Here is a 14,666-nt window from a genome sequence, read left to right as displayed (position 1 = left end):
AGGGACAGATTAGAAAAAAGGCAGAGAGAGAAAAATGCGGTGGAGCAGCAAGCAGGTAGGGAGACAGAAGATAAGAGAGGTTTGACATGTTTTGAGATAGGACTGTCAGGAGCGATGTAGATAGCCTTAGTCAGACAGGGACTGATAAAGCTGAAGTGACATTTTGCCCGATTCCAAAGATGCTTGTGTGTGTCCTTATCTTTGATAGTGTGTGTTTCTGTGTATAGATTTGCACAATACTTCATTGTGTGTGTGTGTTTGTGTGTGTGTGGCTTAAACTGTATGGGGCAATTTGTTTACTCTCTATGCATGCATGTGTGCGTGTGTGTGTGTGTGTGTGTGTGTGTGTGTGTGTGTGTGTGTGTGTGTGTGTTGTCAGTGTCTCACCTTTCATTTTGTAGATAAGGGCAACTGTCTGTCCATCAGTGTCATCAAGCCTGTCAAAACTCCTGTGTTTCTTTGTACTTCATCTGTGCTGACAGTGCCGAGCCAAATAGGTTGAATAGTTACAACAGATTAATTTAACGCCAATCATGTGTATTTTTCATATGGGTCATGATTTGCTGTAAAACATACACAAAGTAGCATAAAGGTGTGTTTATTGAAAAGTTTCTGGTTCAGTTAAAATAATTCTACTGCTGGATATAAAAACAGAGGGGGGTTTGGAGGGAAGAGGGGTTGAGTCTTTCTCTGTAGTAATGGGGAGTAGGCCTACTCTCTACTAAGCTTTACTCTTTGATGTGAAGGAATGAGGCCCGCCCATTGCTTTATGTAGCCACACCAGAAGATTGAGTGGCTTTACTCCTGTAGGCTTTACTACTGATTTAATGTCCTTGTGCCATCACAGTGTTACGGGACAAGGATAATGCGGTGTACCTCTGAACCACCATTCTCAGTGTTGTATGTTTAAATATTAGTATTAAACCATGCTGAGCTTATATTACACACTAAACATGTATGTATTCATTCTTGTGATGGATATTGAAGTAAGTGTTATCACAGTTTTTTTGTTTTGTCATTTGGTGTTAAAAAAATGCTCAAATCTGTCCATCCATCCATCTTCATCCGCGTATCCGGTATTGGGTTGCGGGGGCAGCAGCTCCAGCAGGGGACCCCAAACTTCCCTTTCCCAAGCCACATTAACCAGCTCTGACTGGGGGATCCCGAGGCGTTCCCAGGCCAGGTTGGAGATGTAATCCCTCCGCCTAGTCCTGGATCTTCCCCGAGGCTTCCTCCCAGCTGGACGTACCTGGAACACCTCCCTAGGAAGGCGTCCAGGAGGCATCCTTACCAGATGCCTGAACCACCTCAACTGGCTCCTTTTGACGCAAAGAAGCAGCGGCTCTACTCCGAGCTCCTTTTGGATGACAGAGCTTCTCTACCTATCTCTAAGGGAGACGCCAGCCACCCTCCTGAGGAAACCCATTTCGGCCGCTCGTACCTCGGATCTCGTTCTTTCGCTCATGACCCAGCTTTCATGACCGTAGGTGAGGGTAGGAATGAAGACTGACCGGTAGATCGAGAGCTTTGCCTTCTGGCTCAGCTCTCTTTTTGTCACAACGGTGCGATAAACGGAATGTAATACCGCACCCGCTGCTCCGATTCTCCGACCAAACTCACGCTCCATGGTCCCCTCACTCGCGAACAAGACTTCAAGGTATTTAAACTCCTTTACTTTGGGTAAGGACTCATTCCCTACCTGAAGAAGGCACGCCATTGGTTTCCTGCTGAGAGCCATGGCCTCAGATTTAGAGGTGCTGATCCTCATCCCAGCCGTTTCACACCCGGCTGCGAACCGATCCAGTGAGTGCTGAAGGTCACAGGCCGATGATGCCATCAGGACCACATCATCTGCAAAAAGCAGCAATGAGATCCCAAGCCCACCAAACTGCAACACCTCCCCACCCCGACTGAGCCTTGATATCCTGTCCATAAATACTACAAACAGGATTGGTCACAGTTCTCGCTTTGGTCATACAGAGATTGGATGGCCGTGGGAAGGGACCCATCACCCCATACTCTCGCAGCTCAAATCTGTGTGTTTTATAAGTGGACTATAATGGCAAAATATAATATTTGCTGTAAAAGTACGATGTCTGTTTGCTTACACTTACAAGTGCATCCCTTTAAACTAATCCAAGTGCATCTTTTACCTTGAGGTTCAAGTTGCAATTATTAAACTGGCAGTTGAATGCATTTGTTTTTTCTCATTTAACATATAAATGATAGATTATTGTTTAGTATTCATCCTTGTATTAAAGGAGTTTTTAGTCAGTTTGTGACTAACAGCAGCTTTATTTGGATCATATTGTCTTTTAACAACATTAAATGACGTACTATAAATCCTGTATATATTGTGTTTCCACCAGTTTCCACTCCAAGTCTAGTGAAAAAGGAATCATTAACAGGATAAACAAAGAATTGGATCAAAGTGCAAAATCAATAATGGAATAAGAATTGATCATGTCCTTTGACTGTCAATCCCTTAATACAGGTACAGACCCACCTTGAGAATCCTACCGACTACCACATTCGTCAGTCTCGGAGGCAACAGGTGAAAACATACCTGTCTTCCACCTATGCTACCAAACAGGTACTTTTTGGAGGTTATCTGTTCAAGCCTCTTTGTCTCTCATTAGATCCACTTCATGTATACAATGTATGGTTTTTCTTTTTTGTTTTTATCTGGTTTGTTCAATCCACACAATATTGCAGTACATGTATCTATGCCAGTACTCATTAGTCATTAACACAATTATCACCCTTATTCTCCCTCTCTCTCTCTGTCCGTAGACAGTTCATGCAGTAGTAGGGCCGGTGCCGCCCTCTCCTCCCACAAACATGGGACCTACAGGGGGTTCAGCGTCTGCCCCCCCACCCCTTCACTCCCCACACTTTCGCACTGAGCAGCTCATGTCTGGAAACAGCGCCCCAAACAGCCCCATGGCAATGCTCAACATCGGCTCCAGTCACGAGACAGAGGTATACGCCCACAAGCGTGGGCAGACAGTGGAATGAACATTAATCCCTGGATATGTTATAAAGTACAGTTTACAACATCCAGATTGAACAAATTTCCATAAAATAAGGCTTAATTACCCGCCTATATAAAATTATGAGGATTGAAAATTGCCCCTAAAGTGACATTTTATGAAAGCGTCATAATGATTTAATTGGTCTTTGGTGAGCTGGAGCAGCATTTCTAAATGCATTGGTGTTTATGTGTCATGCGTACAGTTGGTGTGTTGAAAAATGTGTTGGCTAACTGGCAATAACTGAGACTGGCTATCATTGGAGTTTAAATGCTCCATTATGGCCTTGCTACAGTAATTACAGCTTAACAAGTGACAGGCGAACAGCAGAAGGGAAAGCCCTTTGAACCTGGCAGACTTTGACCCCTCTTCTTTTAGTCTCTCTGAGAGTCAATAGTCTTACCAGTTAGACTCCTTGACATAGAAGTTATCTTTAAAGTCTTCTCTTGAGTGAGACATCCACCTGCACGGGAGTTGACCTGGTGGCCTGCATGCCAGCAGGTTTCAGGTGCTTTGTAAGAATGAGAGTAGTGACAGTCTTCTCTGTATGGTATTTGCTAAACATGGAAATGTAGATTAACTCTTAGTAGTCTTAAAGTTAGCCAGGATAGGTCTTTGAGCTTGTCATAATCACACAAGTAACCCCCTAGTTTTTTCCCCCAGATGGATGAGGTCATTGATGACATCATCAGCATGCAGTCCAACTACGACGATATTCAGGCATACATTGACCCCATACAGATGCCAAACACAGTAAGTAAAACCAACCCACCAACAGAGTGTTATTTCAAGAATCATTTTTTTTATTGTCTTTACACGACAAATGTTTCATGAGAGTTAAGGTAGGCATATTTGGGAGGGGGGGGTTGCCTTATTTGAACTGAATGTCTAAAGATAGAGGATAGCATATGATGTGCAGATTGTAAAGTCCTTCAATGCAAATTTGTGATTTGTGAATTTGGGCTATGTTGAGAAAAATGGCTTGACTTAAATTGGATACTTTGACAACTTTTGTTTTCCTTAAAACAAAAGCAACATGTAATTTTATTCAAAGAATACAAGTCAGTGAAGTAATGTCTTGATAAAATAGTGTTCTAATAGCATGAGAGGATTTTAATGTCCAGTACAATTCAGCTGTTTGGGTGGTATCTTGATTGTAGTCATTGACCTTAGAATTATTGAAAATGCTAAACTAAGTAATGTAGCAGCCAATTTTACTTGTTTTGAGGTAAAGAATCTTTTTAAGCTTCAGTAATATACAAAAGGACTTATTAAAATAGAGCTTTTTGTTTTGCACTGTTTGTATGATAATATAATTTATAAGGAATGCAGTTGCAATGCAACACACTATATGCATGTTTTTGGTTGGTCCACGTGGTTCATACAACTTTTTATTGGTGCAAAGGGTAGTACACAAAACAGAATTATATACATAGGAGTAGACTAAAATAGGCATATAGACGAAACAAGACAGAAAAAAATAGATAACAATATTGTTGTTATTATAAATATGCTAACCAGTTGTTGTTGAAACTAAAGTTTGATGTTTGTTTCTGCGGAGGTTACACGCAGAGCTTTCATTGAGCCTACGTAAGTGGCCGATGATAGAGCAAGGGAGAAAGTGAGAGAGTGACGGCGATTAGCTTTGGAGCAAGTAGTGACTCAGTAGTTTAGTTTCAGTAGTGAGACAAACAAAGTGTCTCCCCTGTGCTTTCTGACCAAGGTGGGAAATCTGTAGCCGGAAAGGTTAACACTCTCCTTGATTCCCCCCTACTCATTTCCTGGAAGGAGAACCAGGAAATGAGTAGGGGGAAATGCAACACTATCAGCCACAACCGCGCAACATGTAGTTACATTTTTCGAGAGGTGTGTGTCAGACTACGACGTAGGGTCTGGCGTAGGTCCGTGTCTTCATGTACTTACAAAGAAGTATAAATCAAGCTTAAGGGTGGTTATGTAGAGCACACACTTTTGTGTGTGTGTGTGTGTGTGTGTGTGTGTATCTGAAAAAGAAGATAAAAGAGAGAGTAAAGTCTAAGCAAATATTAGAAGAAAAGACATAATTATAATAAATAATAAATAATAAATAAATAAATTAATGGAATATGTAGTCCTCTTAAACCCTCATCCACTTTAAGTTATATTCTGTGCTCAGTCTGTCCTAAATGAATAGACCTGGATAAGCAGCGTTGTCAGTACGCAAACATTTGATTTTCTGTTGTGTGTATTCGCAGTTCTTGCATCTGTGCAGTCTTTCTCTGTCACCTCTTTCATTCATTGTTATGTTATGTTGTTATCAGGGGTGGTGATGGTGTTTATGCACCCATATACCCAGTCACACACAGACACAAACTTACATACACACATGCAAAAGCGTATAATTGACTCCAGCACTAAACATTCCATCCTTTAACCATGTTGGACATAGTTAGAAACTGTAGGAAAGACATGTCAGATGAGGACTGTACAGTACTTTGTGTCTGAGGAAACAAACTCAGAAAATTAACAATTAAACTGCCAGCAGTTAGAGTTCAACTTGTTTACAAGATATTCTGAGAGAGAGGGGGGGGAGGTGGAGAGGGGGAGGAGAAGATGGGAGGAGGGAAAGGGGGATGAGGGCAATTTGTGCACGGGGAAAACAGGCTGAAAGTCCAGTTAGGGGAAAGTTCACTCTTGTTTGGTGGGGAGCAGAGGTAGAAGAAAGACAGGACTGGTGTTGCTGAGGTCAGTCTCCCAAGCCAGGGGCAGCAGTGCCAGAGAGAGTTGTGTGTGCTGCTAGTGCTTGAGAGAGAAGAAGAACAACTGCTGGCCTAGTAAGGGAAGGAGTGGAGGATGAAGGAGATGAATAAGACGTATGCCATTGTGGAAGTTATTGAAGGAGAACAGATTCAGCTGGTAAGACACTGAAGCGCTGTTATTTATCTGTTTTACGTGAATTTGGTTAATGTTGCAGGCGTTTAGCTTTCGCGCTGAGTGAATCTCAGGATGCAGTGACGGCTCTAACTCCCAGCCTCGGGTCCCTGATTATAAAATGAGCCACAGCAGGGGCGGTGGGGTGGGTGAGATCTTCAATCTTTTTTTTGTGTGTGCACGTGATGGTTGGTTCTGCAAGACTGGAATCAGAGTTATTGCACGTTTGAGTTGATATTGTGTGTTATGTTGGCGTTTACCATGCAGTTATAGTATAAATATTAGTAGATTCAACTACTGTAGGCTCATCTCATTGAGTGATTGTCTATCTGACTGTGTGAGAGAAGGAAACCCAAACAGCCGCTTGTAGCTGTATCTGATAAAATGTCCTCTGTTGATGAGTTTAATCAGTGTGTGTGTGTGTGTGTGTGTGTGTGTGTGTGTGTGTGTGTGTGTGTGTGTGTGTGTGTGTGTGTGTGTGTGTGTGTTGGTGTGTGTGTGGTGTGTGTGTGTGTGTGTGTGTGTGTGTGTGTGTGTGTGTGTGTGTGTATACCTTCTTCTAACATTACACTGATTGATTAGATTAGGCCACTGATCAATCCTGAGTATGATCAGTGTTTGTGAAGCCAGCACAACAAAGCAACTGGGGGAGGAACACAAAGTACAGATTGATAAGTTAATACTGCTACTTTTTCAGAACGTTACTATTGCTGTACAAAGTGTTTTGAGTTAAAATAAACTGGAAACAGAACTCATAGACTTATTCCCAACTGACAGACCAGTGCGCAAAATGCACCTTCTAATCCTAATGGGGATTAAAGCAGCAAACTCCATGGAATTCTTGGAATCTCAAAGTTTAGTAAAAGCCGGGAACACCACTGAATACCAGGCACAAGTGAACAGTTCGACTCTTAAGTGTGTGTGAGTGTGTATGGATGGTTACACTGAACCATATTGAGTCCCAGTCATGCTTGCTTGTTCAATGGAGTTAGATGGCTTCTTTTTGGAGTGGGGCATTGTGAGAGGTAGGCTGCCTGGCCAGGAAATGGGAAGTCAGAAGGTGCAGAAGCATGGAAGAGGCTGGGAATAAAAATTTTGAAAATTTGAAACTCTGTGTTTTCTTTCTCGCATCAGCAGAAAAAAATAGGTTACCATAATAGGATGGGGCTTTATAAGCAAATTTTATTTGGGATTTTGTCATTCAATATGATGCACAGTTTTGCTTTCAAAACTTTTTGTTTGTTGTTTGAATGTGATGAAGATCAAATATAGTAAACATTTCTATATCTAAACCTTACTTATAGCTGGCAAAGGTATACACCATAATAATGTAATTTCCTCCTCACTGGTTAAGATGTATTCATCTTTAACAAAGCATATCGTTAACATACAGAAGTGTGTGTGTGTGTGTGTGAGTGAGAGAGTGAGAGGGTGTGAGAGAAAGAGAACGAGAGAGAGAAAAGAGTGTGCGCGCACATGTTTGATCTCACACAGTAGCCAGCAGATAAGGTATCTTATCCTTAAAGTTCTTTATCTCTCAGGCCTCATTAGCAGTGTCACATTTGCCCTCGCTTCATGGAGTACGATATGATTCCTAACGAGGCATAAAAAAAGTCCATTGCACTCCAACTATACAGTACAATTAAAGGGAAATCATCTCTTTTTAGGAGTCCATACAAAACAAAGTTTTACACAACGTCTAAAGTGCAAGAGTTAGAAGACCACTCCACAGGTGTGAGTTCAGGAGCTGGAGAAGCCAGAGGAGAGAACCAAGCTATAAAGAGAGATAAGGTAGATAGGATGATAGTCAATCATTGCTGTGTGTTTGGCAGGCTGCTTTATGTGTGATATTATTGCATTATCTCCTGCTATCGGTTCTTTACAACACACTTAACAGGAACACTGACTTTATAAAAACACTTACAAAGGTATATGAAACAGACCAAAATATTCTAGATTTAACACCAGTGGGACCTGAGTTTGATTTAGTGTTTTAATAATTTAATAAGTAATTATTGTTTTAAGTACTTTTTAAAATGTAATTCAACTTTAACATTCAGTCCTCTCATATGATAGTTAAATCATCTGTTCATTGACAACAAAGCATTGTATAGAGGTACACATAAATGCTATTCTTTCTCTACTTGCATTCTGCACAGCTCACTTAATGAAGTGATTTAAAAAAAAAAAAAAAAAAAAGTAAGTAATTTTTATTTGCAGATTGTTGGTTTTTTAAATGTGCATATCTGTTGTGTGTATGTGTGGCTGTGTGTCTGCGTCCTCCCCAGCTTCCCCTGTCAAGCAGTCACCTGGATGTGTATACAGGTCCGGGGATGAAGGGTCCAGCCATTGCTATGACCAGCAACTCCTGTCCTGCCAACCTGACCGTCAAAAGAGAACTGTCAGGTGCGACAAACCAAGCTGTCCATTTTTTTAAACTATTGGGATCAGCATAAGTTATATAAAAGACTGTCATTGAGTGAATGTAAAACATTTGCTTCCAACAGTACCTCATCCTGTAATTTATGTTGTGGCATTTGTTATTCATAGATTGTTTCTGTTGAAAAATGTCCCAGTTTCAGCCATTAGTTAATCACTTGTTGTTATTGCAAAGACGCAGAAGCCCGTGCTCTGGCCAAGGAGAGACAGAAGAAAGACAACCACAATCTGAGTGAGTCTTTCCCTCAGCATGCTCTACCCAAATTCTAAATAATGTACCACCTTCTCTACTTTCTCACCCGGAATACTGCACATGCCCTTAGAAACATGTACTCACGCACGCACGCACGCACGCACGCACACACACACACACACACGCACACACACACACCATAATCTGTCTCTTGCAAGAACGGTTTTATATAGGCTTGTGCTGATTTAGCTGACATAGTGCAACTAGTGGATGGTTAACCTAGTAATTTCTGCTGTCCTGTCACTTAAGTGTAATTACCTGTGACTTGTGTGTGTGTGTGTGTGTGTGTGTGTGTGTGTGTGTGTGTGTGTGCGTGCGTGCCCGCCCAAAGTTTGTCCCTTTCTGTCTTTTACTGTGTATATCCACTATGCGCTGATCTATGCTTTTCTCATATGCACTACAATGACAACCATGTGGATGCTAGACAATACATACTTGAGAATTGACTTTTGTAGGCCACAGTCTGCCTTGAAAAAATGTATTGTAAGTGCTGTGTGCCTTTTAATTTCTCTGTACTATTATTTTCATCGTGTATTTTTCTTCTGTCTCCCCTTTGTCTCTTTTTTCCTCTTCAATAGTTGAAAGGAGGAGGAGATTCAACATCAATGATCGTATCAAAGAGCTGGGCACCATGATCCCAAAAACCAATGACCTGTGAGTTGCTTATATAACAATGGATGTTCAGTGTGGATCATTTTTGGAATGCTTTCTGTTACTGTCAGTTACTTATCTATGGAAATGGCCTGTATGTACTTACTGTGTGCATAGTGATGTGCGCTGGAACAAAGGCACTATACTGCGGGCGTCTGTGGAGTACATCAAACGCATGCAGAAGGATGCACATAGGTCAAGAGAGGTGGAGAACAACTTCAAAAGGATGGAGATGGCAAACAAACAACTGATGCTACGCATCCAGGTAACACACCTACACATTCAGAGAAACACAATCACAAGAAATACAGTACAACGAGACTGACGATGTTGCCCTCCACCCACTGTCTACAGGAGTTGGAGATGCAGGCTCGTATACATGGCCTGCCCAGCAACTCTCCTTCCACCCTGAACCAGCCTGACCTGATGGCTTCGTATATAAAGCAAGAGACCAGCCCAGAAGAGAACCTCTCTCACTCCCTGGCACACACTCACCACCAGCCCCAGCACTTACCCCAGACCCAGGGTCACCCCCAGGCCATGCAGCACCACTTCCTCCCGCAAACCCACCTCCACCCCCAGGGCCAGGTTCAGCAACAGCACAGGCAGCTGCCCCCGCTCCCCCAACACCTGCAGCAGCCCCAGCCACCCATCCAGTACCCAGCTGTAGGCAGCTCCCAGCCCTTTGACTTTACCCAGTCGCTGGACTTGTGTGATGGGATACCCGGCTTCTCAGACGGCATGTCAGGGCTAGGCGACCTGGGCGGATTGGACGTCCAGGGGACGAGAGGCGAGATGGGCTTCCTGATGATGGACGAGCCATTGTCCCCTATGGGAGGAGACCCACTCCTCTCTGCGATGTCGCCTGAAGCCTCGGTCGACTCCAGCCGCAGATCCAGCTTTAGCATAGAGGATGGAGACATACTGTAAACACAGGCGCACACACACCCACATTCACATGCACAAATGCATGCAAAAAAGTGACAGTTCATCAGCGCAACACATTTACAGCACATACAATAGGGCAGAAAGGAATCTGCCACCAGACATGACATCATTCACCCAGCACACACCCATACACACACATACTGTAAATATACATCACACAATTTGATCATACACCAAAGACAGTCATTTGTGGTACAATTACTTCCCCTTAACAACACGTGCAAAAGAAGGTACACAGCCCTCACACAGTAAAATATTTTGTATAGTGCAAACCTTTGCACGCACACACACAAGCGCATGTAAGATAAACTGTGCAGCTTGAAACTTTGCCCAATAGAGCATTTACAAGGGGTGAACCAATGCTGCCAGGTCAGGAGTTATATAGCACATGTGGCCTTGTTTCCATAAAGGTGACTCTGTATCATAATTGAACAAGGGACAAAACCAGCAGTTAATTAAATTGACGTTATCAGATACAAGGACAACTGAGTGCATTGTCTCACTTGATAGAGGACATGGTATTTTCTCCTTACATCAACCTCTTTTAGTAACCATAAATGATTGAGTAAGCGATAGTGAATGAAATGGAAATAGCTTTATGCTCCTGCATGCATAATTTATCTTAAGGGGATGCAGTCCAGTCACATTGTTCTCTTCCGCAATCTGTTATTCCAGTGTTGGTTTTAGCCTCTAGCACAAGCTGTTTTGTGTTTGACAGCAGTCTGTGTTAGCCTGCTAAGCTGAAATGTGTTCTTTAAATGAACACATTTAAGGAAACATTGTAAAACTCACTGGAGGAGGCAGATAATCCAGCTTTCAGCAAAGCCCCTTTAATGTGTTGCAAATACCCCAATTCTAGTTGTAATAGTGGTCTTCTCACAAACACAAACACATTCAAACACATGCTGCTGTCCCCCAGTTTCTATACCTTTCAACACTTGACACTGCCATGACCTTTAAGGGAGTAGAGAAAACATTTGGATGGTCTCCAGAATACAGCGTGTTGTCCACAACTGTGAGGTGTCAAAATACTCAGGTACTGTAACAGAATACACAAGCCAGATTATTTTTTAAGCAGTAGCAGATGTTAACCTGAACGGTGTCCGGCTCATGACCCCTATCAATGTGCCTTTTCATTTTTTCAGCTGCTGCTCTTCAAAGGCGTGTTTTTATAGGTTGGAAATCCTAACCAGAGTTTAGATTTAATATCAACTTCAGTTATGCCTGTAAATGCTTTAGAGTTTGCTCCTGTTGTTGCAGGAGATAAATTGTTAATTTTACTCTCACTAATTGAATTTGTAGGGCCCAGCTTGCATGAGAGGCCCAGGTGAAGGAAATATTTGGTGACAGGGTTTAATACTGTAGAGAAAAGGAGTTAGTTTGTCTTAGCTGGCAGCATAAGTAGTGTAGTCTTCACTGTAAAAGCACACACTTGCATGCATTCACGCTCTCACTCGGTTCACGAACAGGCACGCATTAAACGTGCACATGCTCAGCTAGGACACACACATGCATGTTGAACACACACAAACAATACATACAGTGCAGCCTTGAGGCTGTTTTCAAATCAGCTTGTAAACAAGTCTCTTGTGCTTCAGTCTCTCCCCGGACGAGCTGAGGAAACTGCCAGCTGCAGAGGTGAAACTCAGGTCTGCTGTCCAAAGTGCCACCTAAATGAAATCTGCCATCCTATTGGTTACAGTTTTCAGGCGATGGTCTGGGAAGGCTGAGTTGGACCTGACTTGTATCTCTGCTGTGGTAGACCTAGGGCTTGGCTTTGATTTGATATAGCTTATGATCAGTACTGATAAAAGTAGAAAAAAAAACAACTTTGATGGTGATTGTCTTTGATTAAAAGAAGTGTTTGTTTTCTTTATTATTATAGTTTGTTGTTTATTATTATATCTCCCAAAGCACTGGAAACTATATTGTTGTTTTGACTTTGTACATGGAAGAATTATGAAATAAGATTTATTTCAAATGTTATATGCCACTAAGCCACTTAAATGTATTTTATTTGTATTTGTTTTAGTTCTATTTCAATTTTATTCATAACTGCCCTTTTTTCTCAGAGCCATTTTCAGTATGCACACTGTAAAGGCACACAAGCCACCAATGTTTTATTGGGGAAGGAGTAAGTTGCCGTTTATAAACTTCCAGATTTCAACTGACTTTATGAAGAGGTTATGTACATTTATGATGCCATTTTTATATGATTGGGTTTTTATTTGTATCTCTATTTTAACTTTTTGGAGCCAGACAGAAACTTGATCATTTGATTTGATTGAATTCAAATTTCTCATTGTATGAATGTAAGCTTTTCCACTAGTTCTGGTCAGACCGAAGCAGGTCCACGTTTTCGCCATGCCTCCTTCCTCCCTGACTTTGGTTTCCATGGAGAGTGGAAGACGACTGACTTCACATAAACTCTGAGACAAGGAGTTGTGGTTGCCATGGCGTGGTATCCCTGACTCTGCGTTGTTCTCTGTCTGTGTGACAGAGTTGTGCCTTTTCCCTATCAGCCACAGTTTGACTTTTGTTGTACTTTCACCCAGCCAACACTCCAAAGAGCTGCGCAGGCCTCATCTACTCTTCCACTAGAGGGTGCTCTGCAGGCAAACTACACAGGGAAAAGTGGTTCTGATTTTACTGAAAATATAAAATGTTTTACCAGAATCCATTTAGTGGTTTTGAGTGTTTTTTTATTGATGTGACTTGAGGAAGTGAGAAATTGACCCTCACTGTGCATAATTATGGTATGTGCAGACTTTGACCTGCTTTAAAATTCATCTGCTGAAGAGAAAGTTTTGCTGGGCTTGCCTTAAATCTGACTTTAATATGTGTATGTATGAGCTGATTGTGTGACACTTTACAGCTAGCTTTGAAGCCAATTCTTGTGCAACATGAGACTTAGACAAGTGTGATGTGGGAATGTGAAGCATTCAGTACATACACGGATCAGTAAAATTCTCGAGAATGGATTTTTAGTTAAGTTGGAGCCATCTTGTGTCCGGCACTTTTGAAATGAACAATATTAGCGTTTTAGATTGTGGAGAAGGATCGCAATTCAGGAATAGGAAAAGGATTATTTTATCTATCTATTGATTTTTGGAAGAAGGAAACTAATTTAAGAGGCACAATTTATTATCACAAACAGAATATTTTTACAATAAAACATGTCTGTCTTATCTGTAACAATTCAAGTTTATGTTTTTAGGTTTGCAACTTGTTAAAGGTTAGTGTAAGCCTCCTGGTAAAGAATGCACATCAATGCAATGTCCTTGTAAGGTGTATGAGAATATTTGGTGAAGAAATGCACATGCATCCCATCTCAATAAATTGTAAATGCTCCTTCAGCATTTAGAAATCAAATCCAACTGCAAATTAAAAAAACTGAATGTGAAACTTGGCTTTTCTGAGAGGTAAATGTTGTAACAGTAAAGTTAAAACATTGGAGTGTAGTTGAAGAATAGAGTGCAGGTACTGTATAGGCAGACGACAGATAAATTGATGTTACATTATATGTCCACCAGAGAGCACCACAGATCTATATTGTAGAAAATGCCGGCCCCTTGTCTCCTTCAACTGTCCTGTGATACATATAGGCGATACCACTGCCAAAGCAGTCACAAAAAGGACCGAGCTGCTGTGAAAGCTCTTAACCTTTACATTTTTCCTTTTTTACAAATGGCGAGCACAGTTGAGTGATGCACAATATGTTTTTGTGCTGACAAACAGCAAAACATTGATTGCATTTATTTTTCCCTTGTGAAATAAAACTTGTTTTAAATCCCAGCATAGCAGGACAGCATTCCCAATGCATTCCTTTAACCAGGGAAAATATAAAGATTTTGACAAATCAATTGGTGCCATTATGATCAAGTTAGCCTGTTTACTCAGAGGTTTTTGGCCTCTATTCTACTTTTTTTTTTGGCTCTTTCTGATAATTATCTCATAATGTATTAGTACAGGGCTGCTTTAGGATGATCCATAAAACCATTTAAGGTAATCTTATTCCTCAGACACACACACACACACAGACATACACACACTGTGATGCCGCAGAGCGTGTTAAACTGTAGTGGTGGTTTCTGCAGCCCATCCACAGGCCCATTCTCTTGGGTCTTTATGATGCTAATGTACTCCCCAGTCTAATAAATCCCTGTAGAGCTGCAAAGAGTAGATCTTATGGCTCACTCTGATCACCACCTTTTAGCCCATCTCTTCTCCCCCAACACACATACACGCGCTGCTATTACTGCAGTAGAAGTGCCTGCCTTGCACTTCCACAGATACTTGGGTGGCTGTTTAGTAAGATGGAGAGGGTTGAGACAAATCAAACATGAAAGTGCAATTTCAGAGATGTTGGCACAGGAACGCAGAGTTGTGGCATAGTGTGCTGGTTGTGGAGTGAGGAGGGACACACTGAGAAA

The 14,666-nt window shown here is 41.7% G+C and overlaps 1 protein-coding gene across 4 annotated transcripts in view; it reads left to right on the top strand.

Annotated features, from left to right (window-relative positions):
* Positions 1-12,913, top strand: part of tfeb (transcription factor EB) — a 41,299-nt gene extending 28,386 nt beyond the window's left edge. The window contains exons 5-12 of one of the 4 annotated variants that reach the window (XM_032514295.1): positions 2,495-2,593; positions 2,794-2,982; positions 3,696-3,785; positions 8,231-8,348; positions 8,557-8,613; positions 9,213-9,288; positions 9,403-9,550; positions 9,640-12,913. In XM_032514295.1, the coding sequence (XP_032370186.1) occupies positions 2,495-2,593; positions 2,794-2,982; positions 3,696-3,785; positions 8,231-8,348; positions 8,557-8,613; positions 9,213-9,288; positions 9,403-9,550; positions 9,640-10,215 (1,353 nt within the window). In that variant the 3' untranslated portion in view covers positions 10,216-12,913. Of the gene's footprint in view, positions 1-2,494; positions 2,594-2,793; positions 2,983-3,695; positions 3,786-8,230; positions 8,349-8,556; positions 8,614-9,212; positions 9,289-9,393; positions 9,551-9,639 lie in introns of all 4 variants that reach the window. The other 3 variants (XM_032514296.1, XM_032514292.1, XM_032514294.1) reach the window with 3 other exon arrangements.
* The last annotated feature ends 1,753 nt before the right edge of the window (positions 12,914-14,666 follow it).

Source organism: Etheostoma spectabile, chromosome 4 (assembly GCF_008692095.1).
Source record: "Etheostoma spectabile isolate EspeVRDwgs_2016 chromosome 4, UIUC_Espe_1.0, whole genome shotgun sequence".
Lineage (NCBI taxonomy): Eukaryota > Metazoa > Chordata > Actinopteri > Perciformes > Percidae > Etheostoma > Etheostoma spectabile.
The sequence above is the reverse complement of the archived record's forward strand: the minus strand, read 5'-3'. Positions and strand labels throughout refer to the sequence as shown.